The sequence below is a fragment of the Atractosteus spatula genome, chromosome 3, assembly GCF_055471065.1.
Source record: "Atractosteus spatula isolate fAtrSpa1 chromosome 3, fAtrSpa1.hap1, whole genome shotgun sequence".
Taxonomy (NCBI): domain Eukaryota; kingdom Metazoa; phylum Chordata; class Actinopteri; order Semionotiformes; family Lepisosteidae; genus Atractosteus; species Atractosteus spatula.
The window spans coordinates 76,272,684-76,295,427 of record NC_142708.1 but is presented as its reverse complement, the minus strand read 5'-3'; the positions used below and the strand labels follow the sequence as shown (position 1 = coordinate 76,295,427).

Below are 22,744 nucleotides of genomic sequence, written 5' to 3'. Positions count from 1 at the left end.
ACTGAGGGAATCCGCCGAAATCGGCGTGATTCTGAGACCCACGTTTGGCGGCGCATTACATGAATTGTCCTAAAACAGAACAAACACAGATTATTGAGAGAAGCCAATTCCTAAAACCACCAGTGTTTTCTATAATACAGGCTGATAGAAGCAAGACAAAGAAATTCAAGATAAAGGTGTATTTTCATTAAGAGGGGTTGTTGCGAATAATATCTGTGTCGATTTTAAAATAAAGACGGTCAAAGAAAACCTAGCAGTCTAAAACACAACAAAATCCATGAAGTCGAAAGCACAAGTCTATCAATGTATTTGCTGTAAAAATGAGAAAGCTTCGTCTCACTCAAACAATCAAACAGGGACAGGAAAACAGCTGAGAGCAGGACGGCGACGAGAGCGGCTGTATCGCTGGCTGGCGAGCGTCAGGACCAGATCTCCTCTGTCCCGACTCGCCTGTCCTCCTCCAGCCCCGTGCTCGGCCCTGACTGTACAGACTGGGGGGACCTCAGCACCAGGGTGTCACCCAGACTGGGGGGACCTCAGCACCAGGGTGTCACCCCAGTCAGTGACAACTGCTGCCGCTGGGCTCATGCGATTAACACAAGAGCACCTAAATCCACTACACAAGCGCCATACAAGTGTAAGGAACTATTATTATTATTAGTAGTAGTAGTATTGTTATTATTATTATTATTATTATTATTATTAAATAAAAGTTGCAGCTGCAGAAACGCAAAACCGAAGTACTGTTTTGTGGCGAGTCAGCACACCTGCAAGCGGTAACGGTTGCTTTTTGGTCGGGTTTCTTTTCCTGGGACAACTTTTACTGAAATTGTTTTTAAATTGACTTTTAATAAAGCTACGTTTACTAAACCTGCTTCAGTCGAGTTGCGCTGGTATCTAATAAGAGAGTTTCTATTTTTCTAGCTGGTTTTAACTGTCGTGGGGTACTGATACTCTTAAAGGTTCCGCTCTGCACAGTGCCTTATCTTCTGTAGGATTGAACAGCCCGGTTTTGTCTGCGTGTAGTGACTCGCCATTGCCCATATTGTAAATCGCGCAAAGTCTGCGTGACGCGACGAATCGAACTATTGAAAAGAACAGTTTTTTTCTGACGTGCTGCGGCTCTTGTCCACGAGGCTGAGCCCACTGGTTCTGGCCCGCTTGAAGTACCCTGGACTTTGGTAGCGTTGTCGAAATTCACTTTCCCGGTTCTCTTACTGTAACACGTAGCGTAACTACTACATCAGAACCGATGCGTGCCAACTTGTACTTGTACGGCTCGTTTGAGACAGCCTCCATTGCATCTTTGTTTAGCCTTAAAGATTTTACTGCAAAGGTATTCATTTGTTGGTCTGGTGCTCATCTTAAATAGCATTTCTTTCACCTGCTACATTATTCACCCAAGACCTACAGCCGAGTCTTTTTCAGACTAAAAACCTCAATACCGCTCTTCTGAGCCGCTGAACGACACGCCTGCAGCCAGACGAGGCCCTGCGGGCGGTAGGGCGTCCCGGGGAAGTGGATGTACTTGGGAGGTTGCATTTTACCATCCTGTCGTAAGTGACCACCGCATTGTCAACAAAGCACCGATTCTAAAGTGTACAAAGTGTTCCACGCGTGGAAGGTTTTTTTTTAAAGGTAACAGAGCCACTGCACGCGAGTGCCTCCCGGTTTTCTAGTGCCGATCTCGCTCCTGCAACGGGTGGAAGAGAAAAACGCAGGAATCCCACGCAGGAACTTTCCCGTGTTTCCACGGGCAGCCGGGAGCAAGTTCGGATTTCAAACGGTCTCTCCAGGATCTTGTTTCGGTACTGAAGCCTACATGCCCCCAGAATAAAAAAACACCCCGATTCGACGTTACAAATCACCAGAGAAGACATTTTTATTTTTTTATTTTTGTTCAAACATGTACACGGGAATTATGATATACAGTATATATACATCTGTATATATATATTACTTAAAAAGCCTTGCGACAACCTTACTGCACCCCTGACAAAACCGTGGGACGGGGGGGCCTCAAGAACAGAGGGGGGCAGTTTAAAAACCACGCGAGAGGACCGCTGGGCGCAGCGCTCCGGACAGAGACCGGACACCGGCAGCTCCGCGGGAATGGGAGGCTGGTCTCGGCGCCCCGTCAGCCGTGACGTCCGCGCCGAGCCGCCGAAACCGTTAGTGACCGCTCTCCGCCCCGCCGGTGGGTCACCCGGAGGCCAGCGGGAGGAATACGACTGATTCACCGGGGGGCGGGCGCGGGGCGGGCCTTGTACCGTTTTCGCTCAGTGGACACTGCTGGGAACGAACCTCAAAACGCACCGAGGAGCCTTTCAAACCCCTCACCGACAAACCCCTTCCCTCCGGTTCGGTTCGGCCCGGCCCGGCCCAGCACAGCCGTCCCGGCGCTTGAGTCGACTGTGCAGAAACGGGCAGCGAGTCGCCTGACTAAAAAGGCTGTAGTTTGTTTTGACTGTGTCTTGGTGTCAGCTCGGGTGTCCACACCGGTGACACAGACACCAAGTCTTCTTAAGTGCTGGTGCCTTTCTCTCTGCGGGTCGGTCAGGCACACTGCACAGGAGCCCAGAGGGTTCGCACGCTAGATTAGAACTTGTTCTTACTCCTTGTACTCGCTTTCTACCCCCCCCCACAGACACAATTCTGTCTCATTTTCACCAACATCAGAGGGATCCACAGCAGCTGGCCGTCCTCCTACAGCAGTGCTGAACAGAGACTGGGAACCAGCTGCACAGTCTCGTACCCGGGCCACTTTAAAGTAAAAGGGCGACAAAAACAGCCTCCAGTCCAGCAGTGAAGGTGACAGGGACTGGGAGAGACAGGGAGACGAGGGACATGGGGACTGGGAGAGACGAGGAAGAGAGAGAGAGGGACGAGGGGACTGGGAGAGGAGGAAGAGAGAGAGAGGGACATGGGGACTGGGAGAGACAGGGAGATGAGGAAGAGAGAGAGAGGGACATGGGGACTGGGAGAGACAGGGAGACGAGTAAGAGAGAGAGAGAGGGGGACATGGGGACTGGGAGAGACAGGAAGAGGAGGAGAAGGACAGAGAGGGACGAGGGGACAGGGAGAGAAGGAAGAGAGAGAGAGGGACGTGGGGACTGGGAGAGACAGGGAGACGAGGAAGAGAGAGAGAGGGACGTGGGGACTGGGAGAGACAGGGAGACGAGGAAGAGAGAGAGAGGGACGAGGGGACTGGGAGAGGAGGAAGAGAGAGAGAGGGACAAGGGGACTGGGAGAGACAGGAAGAGGAGGAGAAGGACAGAGAGGGACGAGGGGACTGGGAGAGGAGGAAGAGAGAGAGAGGGACATGGGGACTGGGAGAGACAGGGAGACGAGGAAGAGAGAGAGAGGGACGAGGGGACTGGGAGAGACAGGGAGACGAGATGCCCCGAGAGTGCGCGAGGCAGGGGCAGACAGATAGAGGGGGGCCGGGGCGCTGGGGGGGCGAGTAGCAGGCAGACAGGACGAGAAGCTGAAACGAGAGGGACGTTGGTCTTCGGCCCAGGCAGCCAGCCTCGCTCCCTACATCATCCCCAGCTGCAGCAGGGAGTTGGCGTACATCATGGGCTTGACGCTCGGGTGAGGCTGCCAGGGAGACACGGGAGAGAGAGGCTGGTGAACGCCAACGCGCAGATCTCATGGGTACTCCATTTTACCACACCCACACCGATCCCCAGAGACAGACACAGACACGCCTACACCGACCCCCAGAGAGAGACAGGCACAGACACGCCCACACCGACCCCCAGAGAGACAGACACAGACACGCCCACACCGACCCCCAGAGAGACAGACACAGACACGCCCACACCGATCCCCAGAGAGACAGACACAGACACGCCCACACCGATCCCCAGAGAGAGACAGACAGACACAGACACGCCCACACCGATCCCCAGAGAGAGACAGACAGACACAGACACGCCCACACCGATCCCCAGAGAGAGACAGACACAGACACGCCCACACCGATCCCCAGAGAGACACAGACACAGACACGCCCACACCGATCCCCAGAGAGACACAGACAGACACAGACACGCCCACACCGATCCCCAGAGAGAGACAGACACAGACACGCCCACACCGATCCCCAGAGAGAGACAGACAGACACAGACACGCCCACACCGATCCCCAGAGAGAGACAGACAGACACAGACACGCCCACACCGATCCCCAGAGAGACACAGACACGCCCACACCGATCCCCAGAGAGAGACAGACACGCCCACACCGATCCCCAGAGAGAGACAGACACGCCCACACCGATCCCCAGAGAGAGACAGACACGCCCACACCGATCCCCAGAGAGACACAGACACGCCCACACCGATCCCCAGAGACAGACAGACACGCCCACACCGATCCCCAGAGACAGACAGACACGCCCACACCGATCCCCAGAGACAGACAGACACGCCCACACCGATCCCCAGAGACAGACAGACAGACAGACAGACAGACAGACAGACAGACAGACAGACAGACAGACAGACAGACAGACAGACAGACAGACAGACAGAGACACGCCCACACCGATCCCCAGAGAGAGACACACAGAGACACAAACAGAAACAGAAGCAGGGAGAGGGAGGAAGACCGGTGCAGCGAATGACAGAGGTGCAAGGGACTGACCACAGCAGTGAACTGGTGAAACTCTGGCTTGAGGTCCGAACCCCTGAGGTGGATGTACGCTCCTTTGTTACCCATCTGGTCACTGCAAGAGAGAGACACCAGGTAACTACATCAGGTGGGAATTATGTACTCCTCACGTACTCACACAAACACAGTCTACACATGCCGTACTGCAGACTGGACACACACTGACCGTGTATATGTGGCACGACAACCCATTTGCACACAATGAATACCTGGGACAGAGCCGTGCAGACAGACCCTTGCACACAGACCCCTGTCTATCTGACAGCACACTGACCAGTAGTTGGGAGCAGAGAAGACAGTGATGCACTTCCCGGAGTGCGTGACCTCGTAGCCCTCGCCCTTGACCTCGTGGCTGCGGATGATGTAATCCAGCTGGTTCTGCTCCAGGAAACGCCGGGTCACATCTGGCCCGAACTGACAGCTCACCCCCCGCTTGCTGACCGACCGCCCATCCTGGGCCGCAGATGGAGAGAGGCAGGGTCAGTACAGGTGAACAGAGGCGGAGAGAGGCAGGGTCAATACAGGTGAACAGAGGCGGAGAGAGGCAGGGTCAATACAGGTGAACAGAGGCAGAGAGAGGCGGGGTCAATACAGGTGGACAGAGGCAGGGTCAATACAGGTGGACAGAGGCAGAGAGAGGCGGGGTCAATACAGGTGGACAGAGGCAGGGTCAATACAGGTGGACAGAGGCGGAGAGAGGCGGGGTCAATACAGGTGGACACAGGCGGAGAGAGGCGGGGTCAATACAGGTGAACAGAGGCAGAGAGAGGCGGGGTCAATACAGGTGGACAGAGGTGGGGTCAATACAGGTGGACAGAGGCAGAGAGAGGCAGGGTCAATACAGGTGGACAGAGGCGGAGAGAGGCGGGGTCAATACAGGTGGACACAGGCGGAGAGAGGCGGGGTCAATACAGGTGGACACAGCCCGCGTTCCTCTGGGGGGGGGACTCACCTGCGGCTGCGGGTCTGACCACAGGAGGTCACACATAGGCCCTGTGAGAGAGACAGAGGTGGGGGCTGGTTAACAGCAGACAGCAACAGGAGGAGGAGAGATGAGAACAGCCATTCAATAATAATTGTTTACACTTATATAGCGCTGTTCTGGACACTCCACTCAAAGAGCTTTACAGGTCATGGGGATCCCCTCCACCCCCACCAGTGTGCAGCCCCACCTGGGTGATGCGTCAGTCCGCTCCCCACACACCAGCTCTCAGTGGGGAGGAGAGCAGAGGGATGAAGCCAGTTCAGAGAGGGGGGTTATTAGGAGGCCATGACTGGTCAAGGCCTGGGGGGAACTGGGCAGAGTACTCTAACTGGACTCGTTAGCTTTCTCCAACCTGATCAAGTGCGGGGAATGGGTCTGGGTCACTGTTTCTGCGACAGAGCTGGGCAGTTATTGTGAACCTGCACTGCTTATCTCAGAGATGTACTAATGACTTCCAGTCGTGCATCCACAGTGCTGCTCTTGGGTAACAGCCCCTGACTCGACCCCCAGCTCAAATGCTGGGAGTACTGAACCTGGCACTGATGCTGTGGTCTGTCAGTCCTGGTCTGTGTGCTGCTACACAGGCCAGGTTTATCCGATGACAATACCTCTTAAACTGTTAGTAGAAAGTTTTCTGGAGAAACTACAGTTTTGGGATTTGTTGAAATGTTGAATGTTTGTCTCTCTCTTGTTTGTGCCCTCTTATCTCTCACCTGGCCATGGACTTGTGACTTCAGTAGGTAATCACAGGCAGTAGGTTCACAGATTTTGACATGAATGTCACACACTTTATTTGTTGGGAGTTCTGTGATTTTTCCTGGTCAGCTGTGTACTTTAAGCTACCCAAAGTGTACACCTGATGGTTGTGTACCTGTAGACTCAGTGCACTTAGTGCAATACACCACATGTACGCTATGAACACTAAAGTAGCCTCACTACTAGAGTAGATCACCTCAGTCTGGCCCATCTGAGCCTGGCCTACCTGAGTCTGGAGGCTGTCTGTTCCTGTCGATTTTGCGGATGTCATCCAACGATACCCCATCTTCACTGAACAAACCCCCATGCATCACCTGCAGAGAGAGACAGCTTAAAAAAATCAGTACACAAGTTAATCAGGTTAGTCTGATATTTTTCAAATGGATTTCTTACATTTTCACTCTCCTCTGCGACTTTCAAATTTCAGCCTCCCACTTTTTTATTGAGCATTAACTAACCTGCGTGTCTATTCACAGAACCATACTGGACACAGTGCTTGTGTGTGACTCTGTCCAGCTCTGGAACATGCTGGACACAGTGCTTGTGTGTGACTCTGTCCAGCTTTGGAACGTGCTGGACACAGTGCTTGTGTGTGACTCTGTCCAGCTCTGGAACGTGCCGGACGCAGTGTGTGTGAGTCTGTCCGTCTCTGGACTGTGTCGGACGCAGAGCGTGGGTGTGAGTTTGTCTGGCTGTGGACTGTGCCAGACGCAGTGTGTGTGTGTGTGTGTGTGTGTGTGTGTGTGTGTGTGAGAGAGAGAGTCAGTCTGTCCGGCTCTGGTCTGGACTGTGCTGGACGCAGAATGTGGGTGCCAGTCTGTCCGGCTGTGGACTGTGCGGGACGCAGAGTGTGGGTGTGTCTCAGCTGTGTCACAGCTCTTACCAGCACTTTGCTGTTGATGCACTGTGCCAGAGGGAGCCACTGGAACACCTCACTGAAGAGCTCGAACATCTGCGCCGTGTACTTGGCTTTGACCTCACCCTCGAACCCGTACATCTGGTTCATGTTGTCTGTCTCGTGGTTGCCTGTGAAGAGAGGAACAGGCTCATATTGCACAAGAAAGCAAGAGCTCCTCTCACATGATCTCACTGTACCACAGGGGTGACCAGAGCCTAATTAGACTGCTATATGGTGAAGTCTGTGCACCAAACCCAATGGCCAGTACACTGTTTTATCACTATTAGCAGTATATCCTTTTGAGCTTGGGGCTGACTTGCACTGTCCACTAGTTTGACTGGATTTAGGATTTACATCTGTGGGGTTGTACTGTACGGAGAGTAGCTTGAATTCTGTCTCAAGTGTACTGCAAAGTGCATACCACTGACTGTCTCCTTGTCTGACTCTGATGTTCCTACAATTCAGAAAATGAAACGCGCTCATGTCACTGCTGAGGGAGCGTCTGCCAGCCAGCCTGGGTACAGACGCGGCCCTGCGAGCTGCTGCAGCGCCCCCTGTTGAGCACCGTCCTCACCTCTCAGCAGATGGAAGCAGTCAGGGTACAGCAGCTTGAAGCCAAACAAGGTGAGGATCACCTCAACCGAGAAGGAGCCTCGATCCACAAAATCGCCGTTGAAGAGCTGCAGCCCAAAGCTAAGGAGACAACCAGCCAGCCTGGGTCTTAACTTCTGAGCCAGATGGTTCAAGGGACAGGAGAGCTCTGGCAAGGCAATACCGCGTTCAAGCACTGGCTATAAAACCCACACACAATAGAAGCTAATTATATTGAAATCTAAGGACCATCTCAAACCCTCAAAATTTAGGTCATTGAGGGTTTACATTCAGGGAGCATTACGCACTAAATCTAGTAATCAGAGAAATGACACCTGACACCTAATAATGTAATAATAATGATAATGTTGCTTTATTGGCCATATACAATTTCTTGTATTAAGAATTTGTGTTTCGCATACCGCAGCTTGCTCTCCATGAGACACACAGACAGGGAGAGAAGCTGGGGGTCAGGGCGCAGGGTCAGCCATTGCACAGCACCCCTGGAGCAGCTGGGGTTAAGGGCCTTGCTCAGGGGCCCAACAGAGCAGGATTCCTCTGCCAGCTGCGGGATTTGAACCGGCAACCTCCCAGCCACAGGCGCAGATCCTGAGCCACAGAGCCACTGCTCCGCCCCACCTTCTCCACCTGAAGAAGGCTCCACAGGAGCACGGAATAAACCTTTACTTGTTCCTAATCAGAGAATTGGCTGGGGACCATTAATACCACAACCAAATCCCCATTTGAATTTTTAATAGATTAACAGAACGGATTATTTTGCGTTAGGTTGGCTCCAACCATTTATTCTGATTGGTCTTCTTATTTAAAAGCAGCTGGGTAGCTGGGTATTTCACTGGAACTGCACTCAGGGGTACAACAGCTGTGTCCCACTCGGGGTTGTGAACCCACAACCTTCTCGCTGTGAGTCCGGAGCCCCGACCACCACACAGCTGCCTCACGCTTGCGAGAGAGACAGCATTCTTGCAGCACCTTTCAAAAGAGGCCTCGTCTGAAGTCCCACCCTCAGCGTCACAGATATCGCAGAACACGAAACGGACAGATTCAAGACGGAAAAGGATACATATGGGTTGGTTTCGGACGGCAGGCCGTTGAGCTCAAAAATGTTGAGGAGGTCATAGTACTGACCATGAGTGTCTCCGCAGATAGTGATCTTCTCTGTCTGCGGGAGAGAGTAGCAGACGATGAGGACTGACTGCTATCTCAGATCTGTGCAGCTGCAGCTAGCTTTCACTTTCTAGAAGCACAGTCATGAATCAGACTGGAACACTGCGATACAACGAGAGCCATTATTCCAAAAAGCAGGACTTGCAAAAGCCATGGAAGGAGAATAGGAAATCCCACCCCCGTCCCCCTTGACAAAGCTCAAGACTGGGTGCCAACCTGGCAGGTCCAGTGCAATGACAAGGGCAGAGTGCAACAGGCCACAGGAGACACACACTCCAGATATGAAATGGGGAAACACTGAGCCTGAAGAAGATGCTTATGAAACAGACTCGGGTATCCATGGTCACCTGTATTTCCCATCTTACAATGTATTAGACCGGTGCATGGCAAAGGCAAACAATGTTAGGATATAAAGTTAAAAGTGCAGAATACTATCAGGGCTAATCAGACTTCATTTAGGATACACAGCATACATAGCAGTGTAAAAAGCTCGCTACAAAAATGGTATTGGAGCTATGGAATGAGAAGAGAGGAAAAGCAACCAGACACAATCTTGGACACAGCGAATCATTTTACAGATGGTAACAAGGGGAAACGACTCGAATATTTAAAATCCTCAAAGCCATTTAGAGTGTCTGCACAGTGGACGGCGCCAGAATGAGCAACGAAACTCAAAACCAGAGGACACAGGTGCAGTGTTTAAACCGGAGAACAGAAGTCTGTACACAAAGGGTGGTGGGGGTGTTTTACAGGTGAACCAGCCATGCTGTTGAACCCAATACCCTGGCTTCTTTGAGCAGTTGGATGAGCTCCTGCAATCGCTGAGCTACTAGCATGAAACCAGCAGGAACAGCCTCCTCGTTAGTCACCCCACTTATCTGTGCTGTTCTTAAGCACAGAGCTCAAGTATTCCCTATCATTAGGAACAGGCGCCTTTCATGTAAGGTGAAACGCAAAAATAAAAATGTAAACCGACTCCTTGTGTATATGAAACTTACCTCTTTTAGTGTTATTTCTACGAGACTGGGGAGTTTGGACAGCACTTCTTTCACTTGGACCAAAATCTGGAAAAGAAAAGCAGGATCATTTTCTTTAACCACGATCTGAGCAGAACCAGACATCCTGGGTCTCATTGCCGTCCTCCAAAGAGCATCTCTGTCCGAGTCTCTGCTTCCTGTTCATGAACCAGCCTGCCCGGCTAAATCCGGCAACATGATTTTGTTTTTAAGCTTTTGCCTCAGTTTTTTTTTTCCATCACGTGACATAAATGCAAACAGATGAACTCATGAACTCGACCCATACTTGAAGAAAACTCTCCAGTTGAAGATTCACTTTTACTCCCCATGTGTGCAATCAGCATTCCTGCTGCAGACACAGGTGGTGCAGGACCCCCAGAGCGCGCCCCTGGCACAGCACTCTTCTGCCCCACCAGACCCGGACACAGAGCAAGAAAAGAAGGAGGGAAGGAAAAGGTCCGCCCACCTGATAGGCACACTTCCTGTGCAGCTTCTTCTGCTCCTTGAACCAGGCCATCATCTCCTTCATGAACTGCAGGGTCACCTTCCCGTCCTCCAGCTTGGGCCCTGTGTACTCGTCCTCAATCACTGAGGACAGGACAGCAGAGGGGACAGGAGGACCGGTGAGGAGAGAATAGACGACAGGAGAGGAGATGCAGGTGGATGGGAGAAGACAGGAGACGAGAGGACAGGAGAGAAGGGAGGAGGAGTGGAGAAATAAGAGGATGAGTGAAGAGAAAAGAGCAGGAGAGCAGTGAGAACTGGGAATACGAAGGAAGACTTCATCTACTGATCCCAGATCAGCACCCCGGTATCTCCAAACAGAGCTTTAAAGCTTTTTTTTTTAACGGCAAAAGCATGACATAAAAACTAGAAAAAAGGCATTTTAACTACAGAAAAAATAAGACTCAATATGTTTTTCAAAAATATAAAGACGAACTAAGGAAGACAAGCTTGCAATAAAAGCTAGAAACCCCACAGTACCAACCCGGTCAGAAGGATCTTTCAGCAGATAAGACAACACGTTCAGTGTTTCATTGCAGCACAGCTGGACCCAACATAGCGAGGTCCTGGGGTGCCGACAGCCACTGAGGGGAGGGCTTGGTTCTGCCCCAGCAGTACTCACTCATATTCTCGATGTCCAGCGAGTCCACCACCGACCTCTTGTGCTCGTCGCTGGCGATGGCTCTCTCGAAGGCCTTCTGCTTCACGATCTTGCTGCACTCCTGGTACTTCACCTTGGCGTCCTTGTCGCTGGGCCGCACCTTCACCACCTGGGAGCGGAGAGCAGCGGGCAGGTCAGTTTCCCAGCGCTCCCCCGCAGTGTGACACACACGCACAGCAGCGCTGGAAAGTACCTGACAGCTCACAGAGCCCTGCCCTGCTTTTCAAGGGCACCGGACCACGCATGAGACCGAGCGCCTCCTTAGGCTCTCTCCCTTCCCACCTCCCAGCTCACATGACCAACTCCCACGCGAACGGGCTTCTCTGGTCACGTAGTTTGCCTTTGTGCAGATATATAAAAAGCCCAAGCGATGCTGTGATTAAAGCTCTTGGCTGACCCTTGCAACACGGGTTTGGAAACTGGGGGTGCTCCTCGACTATGCCACCTGCAGCCGCAACAGGGGTTTCCCAGGAGGGCTTCCCCATGGGCCCCTGCCAGACCCCCCACCCACACCCCCGCAGACCCCCTCCAGGCCAGACTCACCGTCTCGTAGTCCTTGAGCGCGGCCTTGAACTTGCCCAGCGCCATGTTGGAGGCGGCCCGGCGGTAGTAGCCCTTGATGTAGCTCTTGTCGATCTCCAGGGCACGGGTGGCGTCGGCCAGCGCGTAGCCGTAGCACTCCGTGCGCAGGTAGGCCAGGCTGCGGTTGCTGTAGTAGATGGCATTCTCGGGGTTGAGCTCCAGGGCCTCTGTGTAGTACTTGATGGCGTTCTCATAGTCCTTCTCTGAAACACACAGGCACCGCGCTCAGACCAGCCCTACTTCTCAGAGTGGTGAGCAACTACTGGGGCTCTGGGGGACTGGGGGAGCCAGCCCACAATGTCCCTAAGCTGTGTGGATTCCTGTAGGTGTGGAGCATAATGACAACAGACGTTTTTGTGAAACGTTCTATTTATTTTTAAGGTTTTTTTCTACGTCCATCTGTGTGCGTGTGTAAAATATAGCTGCTTGGATGCAAAACAAATTTCTGAGGAAATTACAATGTTCTCATATCCCACAAAAGGCATTTTCAGCCGACTCTGAAACACAGAGGTTTTACTTGCTCTCCGCGGTCAGTGCCTTAATTGTCCAGCAACAAGGGATTTTTCTTCTATCAAATTAAACTTTATTTCACAAACAACATCTCACAATAGGTACGCACTCTAACAAATTATTAAACTGACATCAATAAAAGAAACACTTTCATGATCAGGTGCTTGTCCTTTATCAATCAGTGCAAGTGGATGTTGGGGCCGGATTTGCACAATGAAAGAGTCCCTCCAAACCCCACCACTTTCTGTTGTCCGTGCCTTTTCCCTGCCCCGGCTCTGAAACTGCGGTCGTCCAGTCCCCCGCAGGAGCTCAGGAAACAGGGATTTCTGCTTTAGTCCCTGTACAAGATCCACAGTCTGGCGACAAGGGACACAGAGTTCGAATCTTTGCTCGGAACATGTTTGTCTACAGGCTCAGTCACCAGGAGGACAGCTGAGGTCTGGACTATAGATAGATATTTTACAGATCGATACTTTATTGATCCCATGAGGGAAATTGCAGAATCTATACTGCAAGGACTCAGTGGAGCGAGAGGTGTGATTTTTTCATCAGTACACACAGCACATCAGGAAGCCATAGTGCAGAACCACAGATGTACTGGGTCCGGAGAGCACAATGTCTGAAGCGCAATCCTCTCTCATAACCCTGCAGAACCGATACCCCGTATCTGAGCTCCCAGGAGTCCTCGCTGTCGAGGGGGTGCAGCTCCCCTGTATAGCCTGGACAGCTGAGAGTCCCCCAGACCGGGAGCCAGAACTGCTGGTCGCACACCTCCCTTCCCCCACATCGGGATCACGGACACTCAGGGGAACCCTGGCACAGTGGCTGTGGGTCCTCTCCAGCCTCCTACGATCTCACCCCGAGTCACGAGAGAGGCACAGTCGAAGCTCACGGAGAGACCTCTGCGTCTCGCTCCCTGCGTGCTCTGGGTCAGAGTCATCTCCTCATCCTTGAGGCTCCAGTGAAAAGTGGTCAATTTAGGACTTTGCCTTTACACAGAGAACTGTGGGTGTCTGGAACAAACAACGCAGCCATACTGCAGATGAAACAGCAGCTTCACATTCACGGCTGCAAAATTCCCAAAACAATCAGAGCACAGCCTCCTTGCTTACCGACATTACTGGTCAGTGGCAACAACTTATGCAGAGAAAGTTACGCGTCTCTGTAACACCTAAATGAAAGCGTTCATTTCCCTGTGTGCACATGTACAGCTGAAGCCCGTTCCCCTGTGCTGCCTGCAGGGACCCCAGATCTTTGGCTTGGCCACCATACCAGTCAGCGCCTGACTGTTCCAGACACGCACACCCCTGTGTGTGAAGAAGCTCCTGCTTCTCTCCGTTTTCAGTGCACTCCCCGACGGTTTCATTACTAAACTACATTTTGCATTTTGTGACTGGAGCATGAAAATTAAGATCACCTGCTGTTCTACGCACATCCTACGGCTTTGATACAGCAACGTGCTTCTCGGGGCTCGGACTGTCACCTCATGATCTGTTCTGCCGTTAGCTTGAGCAAAGTACAAGTAGAACCCTCCCACCACCCCAAACCTAACCAGCAGATTCAGCCGATATTCTCTTGTCGACCAGAGTTTGAACGACACGTTCTGTGACCGCAGACAGCGAGCTCATACAGCAACAGGGCGCTTTACGTCAGAAGGAAGTTAAAACCACGTTATCCGCGAGCACCACGTGTTACTCGAGTGCCGGCGGCTGTCCGTCTCTCAGTTTAACGCGTCTGGGGCGGAAGACCGGTGCCGTTACTGCGTGTTGACAGCTGAGCTGGTCACATCACCGACCGACCGCAAAAGGTCCCAAACGGCACAGTTTTAAACGCCATCCCGACCCGCAGCCTCTCAGTACCTACCCACTTCCACGCACCAACGTGACGCGACCCTTCTGGAAAACTCCCGTGTGTCCGGGACAGATCCACCTGAGGTCAGACACCTGCGAATAGCCTTGATACAGAGATCTGTCCTGGAGGCTGCTGTGCGCTCTGGGTTTCGCCGAACACGTTTTCCCGTCTCATCCTACCGGCTGAACGGGGCTTTTTTATTCAAACTGAAGTCCCGCCAGCCTGCATACCTGTCAGCCACAGGGACGGGCCGCGTACCTGCCCCCCTCCCCACGCCTTAGGAGTTGTATCACCTCCCTTAAACGCCCCATACTCTATGTTTTTATTTTTACCTTTAAAGTATTTATTCGCCTTCTCCTTGAGCTCCTCGGCGCTCCGCTCCGCCTCCGCCATCTTCCTACTGCCGCTATCCGTTGCGTCCGCCATTGCCGCGAGGCTACGGTCGCAAAGATTTCCCAGCTTTTGTGTTTCGCTCGCCCGAGCTCACGTCAACCGCACTGCCGCAAACTGCCGGGCAACGGGCGCCATTGCGGCTCAAAGGCGGAGCGCGGCTGGCTTCGCAAAGGATACGCATCTCGGAGCCGTAATGGAGGACAGAGGGTTTCGGTTTCCTTTGGATTGAGAAGGGAAATGTCTGTCATTCATATGTAATCGCCCCGACGTCATAGTGTCTGGAAAGGAGTAGAAGGTTCTTTTTCTTACGTGTGTTCGTATTCTAGCTGATAAACAATTTTAGATTTTAACTGTTTTGATATTGAAACCGAAGGCTTGTGTCAGTTCCTGTTTTTTGCAAGAGCTTCAGACACGTTAGCATCAAGCTGTACACGTTTTGTTACTTTTATTCTTTCAAGAAAAGTATCGGCTTCCAGATTCCCACAACCAGTGACCAGTTATAAAATCATCACTGTATCGTTTCCACTTTGTAGTGAATCTATAAGCTCATCACAAGATGAGAGGAGTGCTGTGGAAGACTACATTTACATTTTAAAACAACTCAACAGTCAGAGTCTCTGTAAATGGATTTGGGCTTTAAATTCCACAGAAGTTGCACAGCACACCAGATGCTCTACGGAGTTTCTGAAATTTGATCTTTAGCAGAAGAAAGCCCGACTTAACTCACATTAAAAAATGGACTACACCATCACAATAAGTATTTAAAATACAGTCATTCGGAGCAGGACTATTGAGAGCTTTCTCCTTCAGTGAACACATATCAGAGGACACATTTGGCAGCTGCAGGGAAGAGCATTTAAAACTCAGAAAAGGAGGCACTTCTTAACACAACAAGTGGTGGGAGTGTGGAACAAGGTGCCCAGCCATTGTTGTTGACGTTGATACACTGGCTTCTCTCCAGAACATCTGGATGTTATTCTGGAATCAATTAGCTATTAGCAAGTAGCTCGTACACGGCAGCCAGACTGTCCCTCTCATTTACAGTATGTCTTCTGTTCCTATTCTTGAGCAGAGGTACCTCAACATCTGTTCTAAACTTAACTGGAAGCCAGTGCAGTATACTGAGGAGGGGAGTTCAATGCTGATGTAGAGTATGGATTCATCACACAAGTCACAGTGTTCTAGACGTACAGAAGCCTACTCGGTGCCTTATAAAATATTCCAGTAAGTATTAAATATGGCCCGTGTCACTGTTTCAGAATCAGAGAAGCAGAGTAGGGTCTTAATCTAGCAGTGTCATCTTTGGAGTGCTCCAAATGTCAACTGCATATGACAACACAGAGTCATAAGTAACTCTGAGGTTTCTGACTCTCATCAACACTTAATAATAGCAATATTATTGTTTTTCATCTCACTGGTATCGTGGTATCCGTAATTGGACAGTGGCGCTTCACGGAAACAATAACAGCACAGTAGATGTTGCATAATTATATTAACCCTTTATTTAGTGAAAGTAGCCAGATCTTTCTGACAGCAGTTTGCAAGCAGTTACTGAGGAGTCACTACTTTTCACACGTGAATATAATCAAGGTACAAGCCAGATATATTATATTCGCATATCTGGAAGACGTGAATTTTCGTTCATCGGTAGCTTTTACGTATTCCAGAAGGACTTGCAACGTAGACCAGGGTCAAGAGAAACATGCGGTTCTTTGTCGGCAGAGGGCAGCATAGCTGTACGCAGCAAGCACGCGAACGCGAAGGAACCTCGCGTTCTGTAAGTGCGTGCAGACGACACCAGTGTGATAAAAAGCTCTTTAACTAACCGCTTCAGAAGCAATATAAATTGCATCACGCATGAACACTAACAGAAATTACGTTTTCACCTGATCTGCAAGGAAGCCCACTAAGAATCAGTATCCTCATCCTTAAAAATATTGGAAAAACGGAACAATTTCTGCTAAAACAATACTTTGTGGTCGAGAGGCGCGATGTGTAACCCCTCACGCAGGCGCTCTGTGAAGTCCATCCATTCTTCCACACAGACACGGTGTCACTGGTGCTGGAGACACGCTATATCCCCGGCGGGAGCCGGGCTGTCTCGCGTGGGACAGCAGAGCTGCTGGGTCAGGTCGTAGGCGACCGTGTCTCCTGGTGCCCCTTCCGGCCCGCCCGACACCCCGAGCGCAGGCCTGCTTGGAAACAAACTGATAAAAGCCGGTCGGGTTTCAGGCTGGCGATCGATGCCGCTCGTCAGCCGCGCGCCGGTGTGGGTGTCAGCCCCGGGCTCGCGTTGCCGGCACAGTATCGACGTGTTGCCGATCTCTATCGCACTTCCCCTGTCTTATCGGCCCCCGCTGCCTGCCCTGCTGCTGAATAAATCATGACCGCTTCCTGTCGCTTCCCCTCTTCGAAATAAATAAATAAAACCAAACGGGAGGGACAAAAGATCTTTCAGAATCAAATTTAACCTCCCCAGCCAAGCGCACCCTTCCAGACTGAACCTGCTTTAAAACATCGTCCTTCTTGACATAAGAAGCCGTTACTCCCCGGGACACGCAGGACGATTCACGGACGGGCTAAAGGAACTGAATCTCTTTTACCCCGGCGAAGCAGAGATTGCGACTCTCGGTACAAATCTTTAACATCCAGGCAGGCTACTGAGAAAGGCAACCCCTCCCCTGCCAGGCTACTGGCGCACCGGCAGTGAAAGAAGACTGCAGGAGGAAAACAACAGGAAGCGCACTCAGCACTGGGAAACAGGTGCTTCTTTACTCAAAGAGTTGTGGGTGTCTGGAACAACCCATCCCGGCCTTGGACGCTGTTGAGATCATTAACCTATTGGTGACCAGACAAACAAAACATACCAAACCTACCTATAACCTATAACCTGCAGGAAATAAACTACATGGCGGCCGAGGGGAGATGGGGAGCAGAGCTATCACCTGCACACATTAGCGACTAGCAATACTAGATCGCAGATTGCTTCTAAAATTGCTTCTAAATTCAATATTCTTAATGTTCAAAGACACAGAGATGTCACCCAGAAGCCCTTGACACAACTCTGCCCACAGTCGCTCAAGACTGGGGTTGTCATAGCCGGCGAGTGTGAAATTGCTGATGTTGATCTGTCAGAAGAACAACAAAATTGAAGCAAGAACAATAATAACAGACCAATAAGTCAGACTTCTGTTACAAGTAAGGTTATGGAAACAATTATTAGAACTGAATCAGAGAATCAGAAAGAACAATCAGACACAAAGCAGAGAACATGGGTGGAAACTATGTCTAAGTGGTTATAAAACTGAGAACTCTTCTTTACACAGAGGGAGGTGGGAGTCTGGAACAAACTGCCAAGCTAGCTGTTTAAACTGATGCTGTTGCTTCTGTCACAAAACGGCTGGATTCTGGATCGGATCAATTAGCCACTAATTAATGGCCCAATTGCCCAGGGGGCAAGATGAGCCTCCTCTCGTTTGTGACCTGTGGAATAAATAAGTCTGAAATCCCCATCAGGCTGATGTGGGCGGGTGAATGACCTGGCAACTGGGGCATGCTGGCAAATACTGTATCAATGACGAAATTACAGATTTGGAATAATAATGCCACTGCTTAGTCTTAAAAGTATTGTAATTATGTAGCACACATAACATAACATCACTTTATTAGCCCTATACAATTTTTTTCATTAGGAATTCGTCATTTCGGATACCCCAGCTTGCTCTCCATGAGACGCACAGACAGGGAGAGAGCCTGGGGTCAGAGCACAGGGTCAGCCATTGTACAGCATCCCTGGAGCAGCTGGGGTTAAGGGCCGTGCTCAGGGGCCCAACAGAGCAGGATTCCTCTGCCAGCTGTGGGATTTGAACCGGCAACCTCCCAGCCACAGGCGCAGATCCTGAGCCACAGAGTTTCCTCCCCTTTCCTTTTTTCACAAATGGGAAATGTTGTCTCAGTGCCACAACTCAGGGATGCCTCCTCTTCCCTGCCTGGATGGCAGAGAGGGGGCAGCCGCTGAGAGCAGGAAGACAGGGAGAAAGCCAGGCCGGCCCCAGGCTTCAGGAGACTTCAGAGGCCTCGGTTTTAGGAATGGCTTGTTTTGAACACCGGCGGAGAATCTTCTTCTCTGGACTGAGAGCAGTCACTGAACAGCAGGGGTTGTGATATTTCCTGAAAGTTCCAGAGAATCAGGTTCAATAATGAGCAAGAGCTCCAGACCCACTACTCACCCTGTAGTGAACAAGCCTCCCCTCTCCCTTTGCAATCTCAGTTTAAGATGAAAAAGGTTTCAGTCCTTCATCCTGTGTGTGGCACTGCCCTGCGTTTTCTTTTCCTGGAACCTCAGGTGAAATCATTTTAAAAGCCAACGGAGCCAACGGAGAAGCATGAAAACAAGAATTGTGTTATAGTGAAACACTACAACAGAAACTAAACGACAGGCTAGAAAAAAACGCAGAGGGCACTTTCATCAGAGAGACATTAGCGACAAAACTAAAACCTGGTGTTTATTCTGAGATCAGGCGAAAGCTGTGAGACGTTTCTCTGTACGCTGCAATTTTGCACTTACAGCAGGGCCTCGTGCACACAGAACATGAAGGAGACACGACAGATAACACCTCCCAAACTCTTGAACCAGGAAGTGCACGTCTGAGGGCTTGGCATGCTGTGCGCCCCAGACTGGGGCTGACGTGCCTGTGTGTATCAGATCTCTCCCTGCCAGTGTCAGACAATGAGCTATTGTGTGCAGACTACATGTCCCTGGTGTTTCAGAGCGCAGCCCTGCACAAAGCAGTAAACACATGTCTGCACTGACCTCAGATCCGGGAGATTAATTTAAGCAGTGGTGCCAAATTGCAGCTCAGGTGGACTGAGCTTATCAGCAGAGGGTGCCACTCCTTCTTTCCCACCAGCCCGTGTCCCATTTTTGATTGAGTTTTTTAATCAATTTCAAGTTGGGAATCATTTAGCTCCCATGGTGCTGAACCCCAGAGAAATCGGAGGCCCGCAGCCCTGACCCACTTTGAGGTCAAAGGTCACCGTTTCAGCACATGTCGCCAGGCAGCAAAGGGAAACCAGGAAACCTGTCATGAGAGCAAGGAGTCTGTACTGCATCGAACCTTTACGTCATGACTCTCTCTCTCCTATTTGTGCCCCCAGAATTAGGACAAGTTACCCCTGCAGCTCCAAAACTAGACATTTCGTTCTTGGAAATCCATTCTTGCACGAAACAACAGCTCTTTCGGAACGCTTGCCAGTATCCGTCTGGAACAGAACATCCTGCCCAAACAACGTCCGCCCCGCAGGAGCAGTCGCGACGGAGTGAAACACTGGAATTATTCTGACGATTTGCGATTCCTTATTTACATAGAGAGCAGCTCTTGAGAGCCGTGGCTACACGGCGCTTTTGTTGGCAGTTGGTTTCCACGCTGTGGCGCACTACGCGGCCGTTACACCAGACAGCCCAGCACGCCTGAGCCGACATGACTCCAGTCCCGCTGCTGGAGCTGCTCCTGCGCCACCAGCCGCGGACTGGGCAGCAGCGGGGCTGCAGAAACACTGACGGCGGTGGACCCGGCGCACGGGCGCGCCGCGGAGGGACGCGAGAGCGCGCCTCAGGGAGAATGACGGGGCACGCGGAGCAGGAGCTGCACCTTGAACACGCTGGATGTCTGAGACGGATTGAGTTTCACGCTCACAGGAAGAAAAGGTCCCCTTTCTCACTATAAAACCCCAAGCATCAGGGTGATGTTTCCTCGAGCCTGAGTGATATATGCCCTCCATATCCTTATCAGGCGTGTGGGGCTAGCCGCAAGGTGCTGAGGATGATGTAATGGGGCGATTAGGCTTGGAACGGAGGAAGGGGGGAGGGCGGCGAGTTTCACAGAGCGAAGTTCTCCGAGCCCCGGGGGTACAGCTGAAGGTGAGACTCGCACCTGCACGCCTGGCAGGTGGGGGCCGAGTCCTCGAGGCGCGCACGTGCGCGCTTCGTCAGCGGCTTGTGTCGCGTGAGAGCCCGCTGTTTTTGCTCGGGAGGAAACGGTTTTGACATTAACGTCGTTGTTTTCGAAAAAAAAATATTCCTTTTAATTAGAAAATTCTACCAAAAACGCACGCAGAACGGAACTCATTCAGAAGATCAAAAGAAACACAACGTTTCGGCTGTGGAGCCACCCGAAGAAGGTTCCACGGCCGAAACGTTGTGTTTTCTTTCTTCTCTTTTCCGCAAGGAATCAACCTTTACTTGCTCCTGTGCAGCCTAGGCGTGCTGACGCAGCTCCCCACCTGAACTTACACAGAAGACAGTCGGAGGTCACACAGCAAGCTCATGAGCACGCTGTCCTGCAGTCACTGAAGCTCCAAAGCCATGTGCGAAGCACACCTGTGTGATACAAGGATGTCGTTGTTGCAAGACAGTGGGGCTTAACAGCATGGCTGGGCAGCTTGTTTCAGACTCCCACACCCCTTTGTGTAAAGTTGGTCTCAGTTGCAAGCTCTACATTTGTATCTCCTGGTTTGTGTTTCACTAGTGATTCAGTGAGTTGAGCACTCTGATGCCCTGAAAGGATTTTGAACTGTTGAATGCCCTCCTGGTCTTCTCTGCCCAAGCCTCAATAGATCCTGTCTTTCACCTGCACGCCCATCACTCCTCTCTGTGCTGGTTGCACAGCTGCAGTCTCTTTTCTGGAACAGGGTGTCTTCGGCACACCAGCTAGAGTGGAGAACATGTACTGAAACCGCGCGGTGATCTGCAGCTCTGTTAACTGACAAGCACCTTTTCAAGCACAGAAGTGTCAGATTTTTTGCCTGGCTGGAGAGGAGACCACAGATCTCAAACCCACAATTTGTTATGACGGGGTGTCTTAGAAACAGTGTGCTGTAAAGTGGAAATCCTGCTCCATCAGAAACATACATAATGCTAGGCCTGAAAACGAACTGTTTCCTCAGTAGCCTACGACTCCAGCACCATAAGACAAGTTCCTCCTGAACTCCTGTACCCTCTTCACAAGAATCTCCTCATTCCCACAAGGCAAACGACTCTACAACCCCCTCAAGAAGGGCAATTAATTAAGACAGGTTGTCTTTTATTTTTTTAATGTAGCTGTAAGCAGAGCTCGTGAGCAGCTGGTGACCTCTGACCTCTAACGGCTGTCATCACACCCTGACGGGTGCGGGCTCAGGTTACAGCGACAAACACGTCTGCAGCCTTCGCCAGACACGAGCCACGAGAGAGAGGGAATGAAAAGGAGAGTCGGACAGAAGGAGGAAAGAGAGAGAGAGTGCAAGAGCACACCCAGACAGCACTGAGACTGTTCAAGCGCTGCAGAGAAGCCCTGCAAGCGCAGGTCAAACGCCGGCCTTGCACGTGGCATCGGCGGCAGGCTGTGCTCAGTTTTATTCAGGGTGTTTTGCCGCCCAACATTTTTGTGTCGCCTGTAACAGGTGTACGATGGCTCATAGTGTCCTTTCCAGGATATTTGGCCCCCTGCTTCATTCCTGATGACTTGTTTTGTCATTCACATAGAAGATGAAAGAAAAAGAGAAATTAAATCACATACTGGTGGCACTGTGTAGAGCTCAGAGGTGTCTGACAGTTTGGATCTGTCGGTTTTCCCAGCGGAACAAAACACCTTTGAAGAAGAGGAGGCCGTTCAGCCCTTTCAGCTCGTTGGGTAGTTCATAGCTCATTGATCCGTGGTCTTGGCCAGCATGTTCCACACTCCCACCACTCTTTGTGTAAAGACGGGCTTCCCGTTCTTATTAGAGAATCTCACCCCGCCATTCATTGAAAGAAGACAGGGAGCAGCTATTGGAGATGTTACACTAAAGGTCCACTTTCAGCCACTGTGACCCACACTCCACCCCCCGCACTGTCCCGCACCATACAGAAACCAGCTTCCACATCCTCCATCCAGGGGGTCAGGACATGCCACTGAACCAGATGGCTCCCTCGCGCCCTGCCTCAGCCGAGCTTCGCCTGGGAGGGCTGTGATAAAGCGCCTGTCAGCACATCTGGCTGCATCAATAATTCAGCAGCCTTTTAAACGGCAGTTTGTTGCCGATATCGATCGCTCCCCCGGCTGTAATTAATACTTTAAGTAAATTTGTTTTTTCAGAGCACTGCTCAGAGGTGTCG

The 22,744-nt window shown here is 51.3% G+C and overlaps 1 protein-coding gene across 1 annotated transcript; it reads right to left on the bottom strand.

The window, feature by feature from the left end:
• Positions 1-1,876: 1,876 nt before the first annotated feature.
• Positions 1,877-14,678, bottom strand: ppp5c (protein phosphatase 5, catalytic subunit). The gene is made up of 13 exons (XM_088909846.1): positions 14,550-14,678; positions 11,818-12,059; positions 11,236-11,383; positions 10,576-10,697; positions 10,092-10,157; positions 8,990-9,088; positions 7,892-7,997; positions 7,303-7,445; positions 6,646-6,733; positions 5,631-5,671; positions 4,953-5,131; positions 4,652-4,733; positions 1,877-3,600 (listed from the first exon to the last, which is right to left on the bottom strand). Exons 1-13 carry the CDS (start codon positions 14,641-14,643, stop codon positions 3,538-3,540), a joined length of 1,473 nt encoding a protein of 490 aa, XP_088765972.1. The 5' UTR covers positions 14,644-14,678; the 3' UTR covers positions 1,877-3,537.
• Between the last annotated feature and the right edge of the window lie 8,066 nt (positions 14,679-22,744).

Excerpts from the sequence above, each read along its gene's own strand:
- ppp5c (XM_088909846.1), bottom strand. The coding sequence starts at position 14,643 with ATGGCGGACGCAACGGATAGCGGCAGTAGGAAGATGGCGGAGGCGGAG. Across the intron at positions 11,384-11,817 it reads CGCTCAAGGACTACGAGACG|GTGGTGAAGGTGCGGCCCAG; the intron begins GTGAGTCTGGCC and ends CTCCGCTCCCAG. Across the intron at positions 3,601-4,651 it reads TTCACCAGTTCACTGCTGTG|CCTCACCCGAGCGTCAAGCC; the intron begins GTCAGTCCCTTG and ends TCTCCCTGGCAG.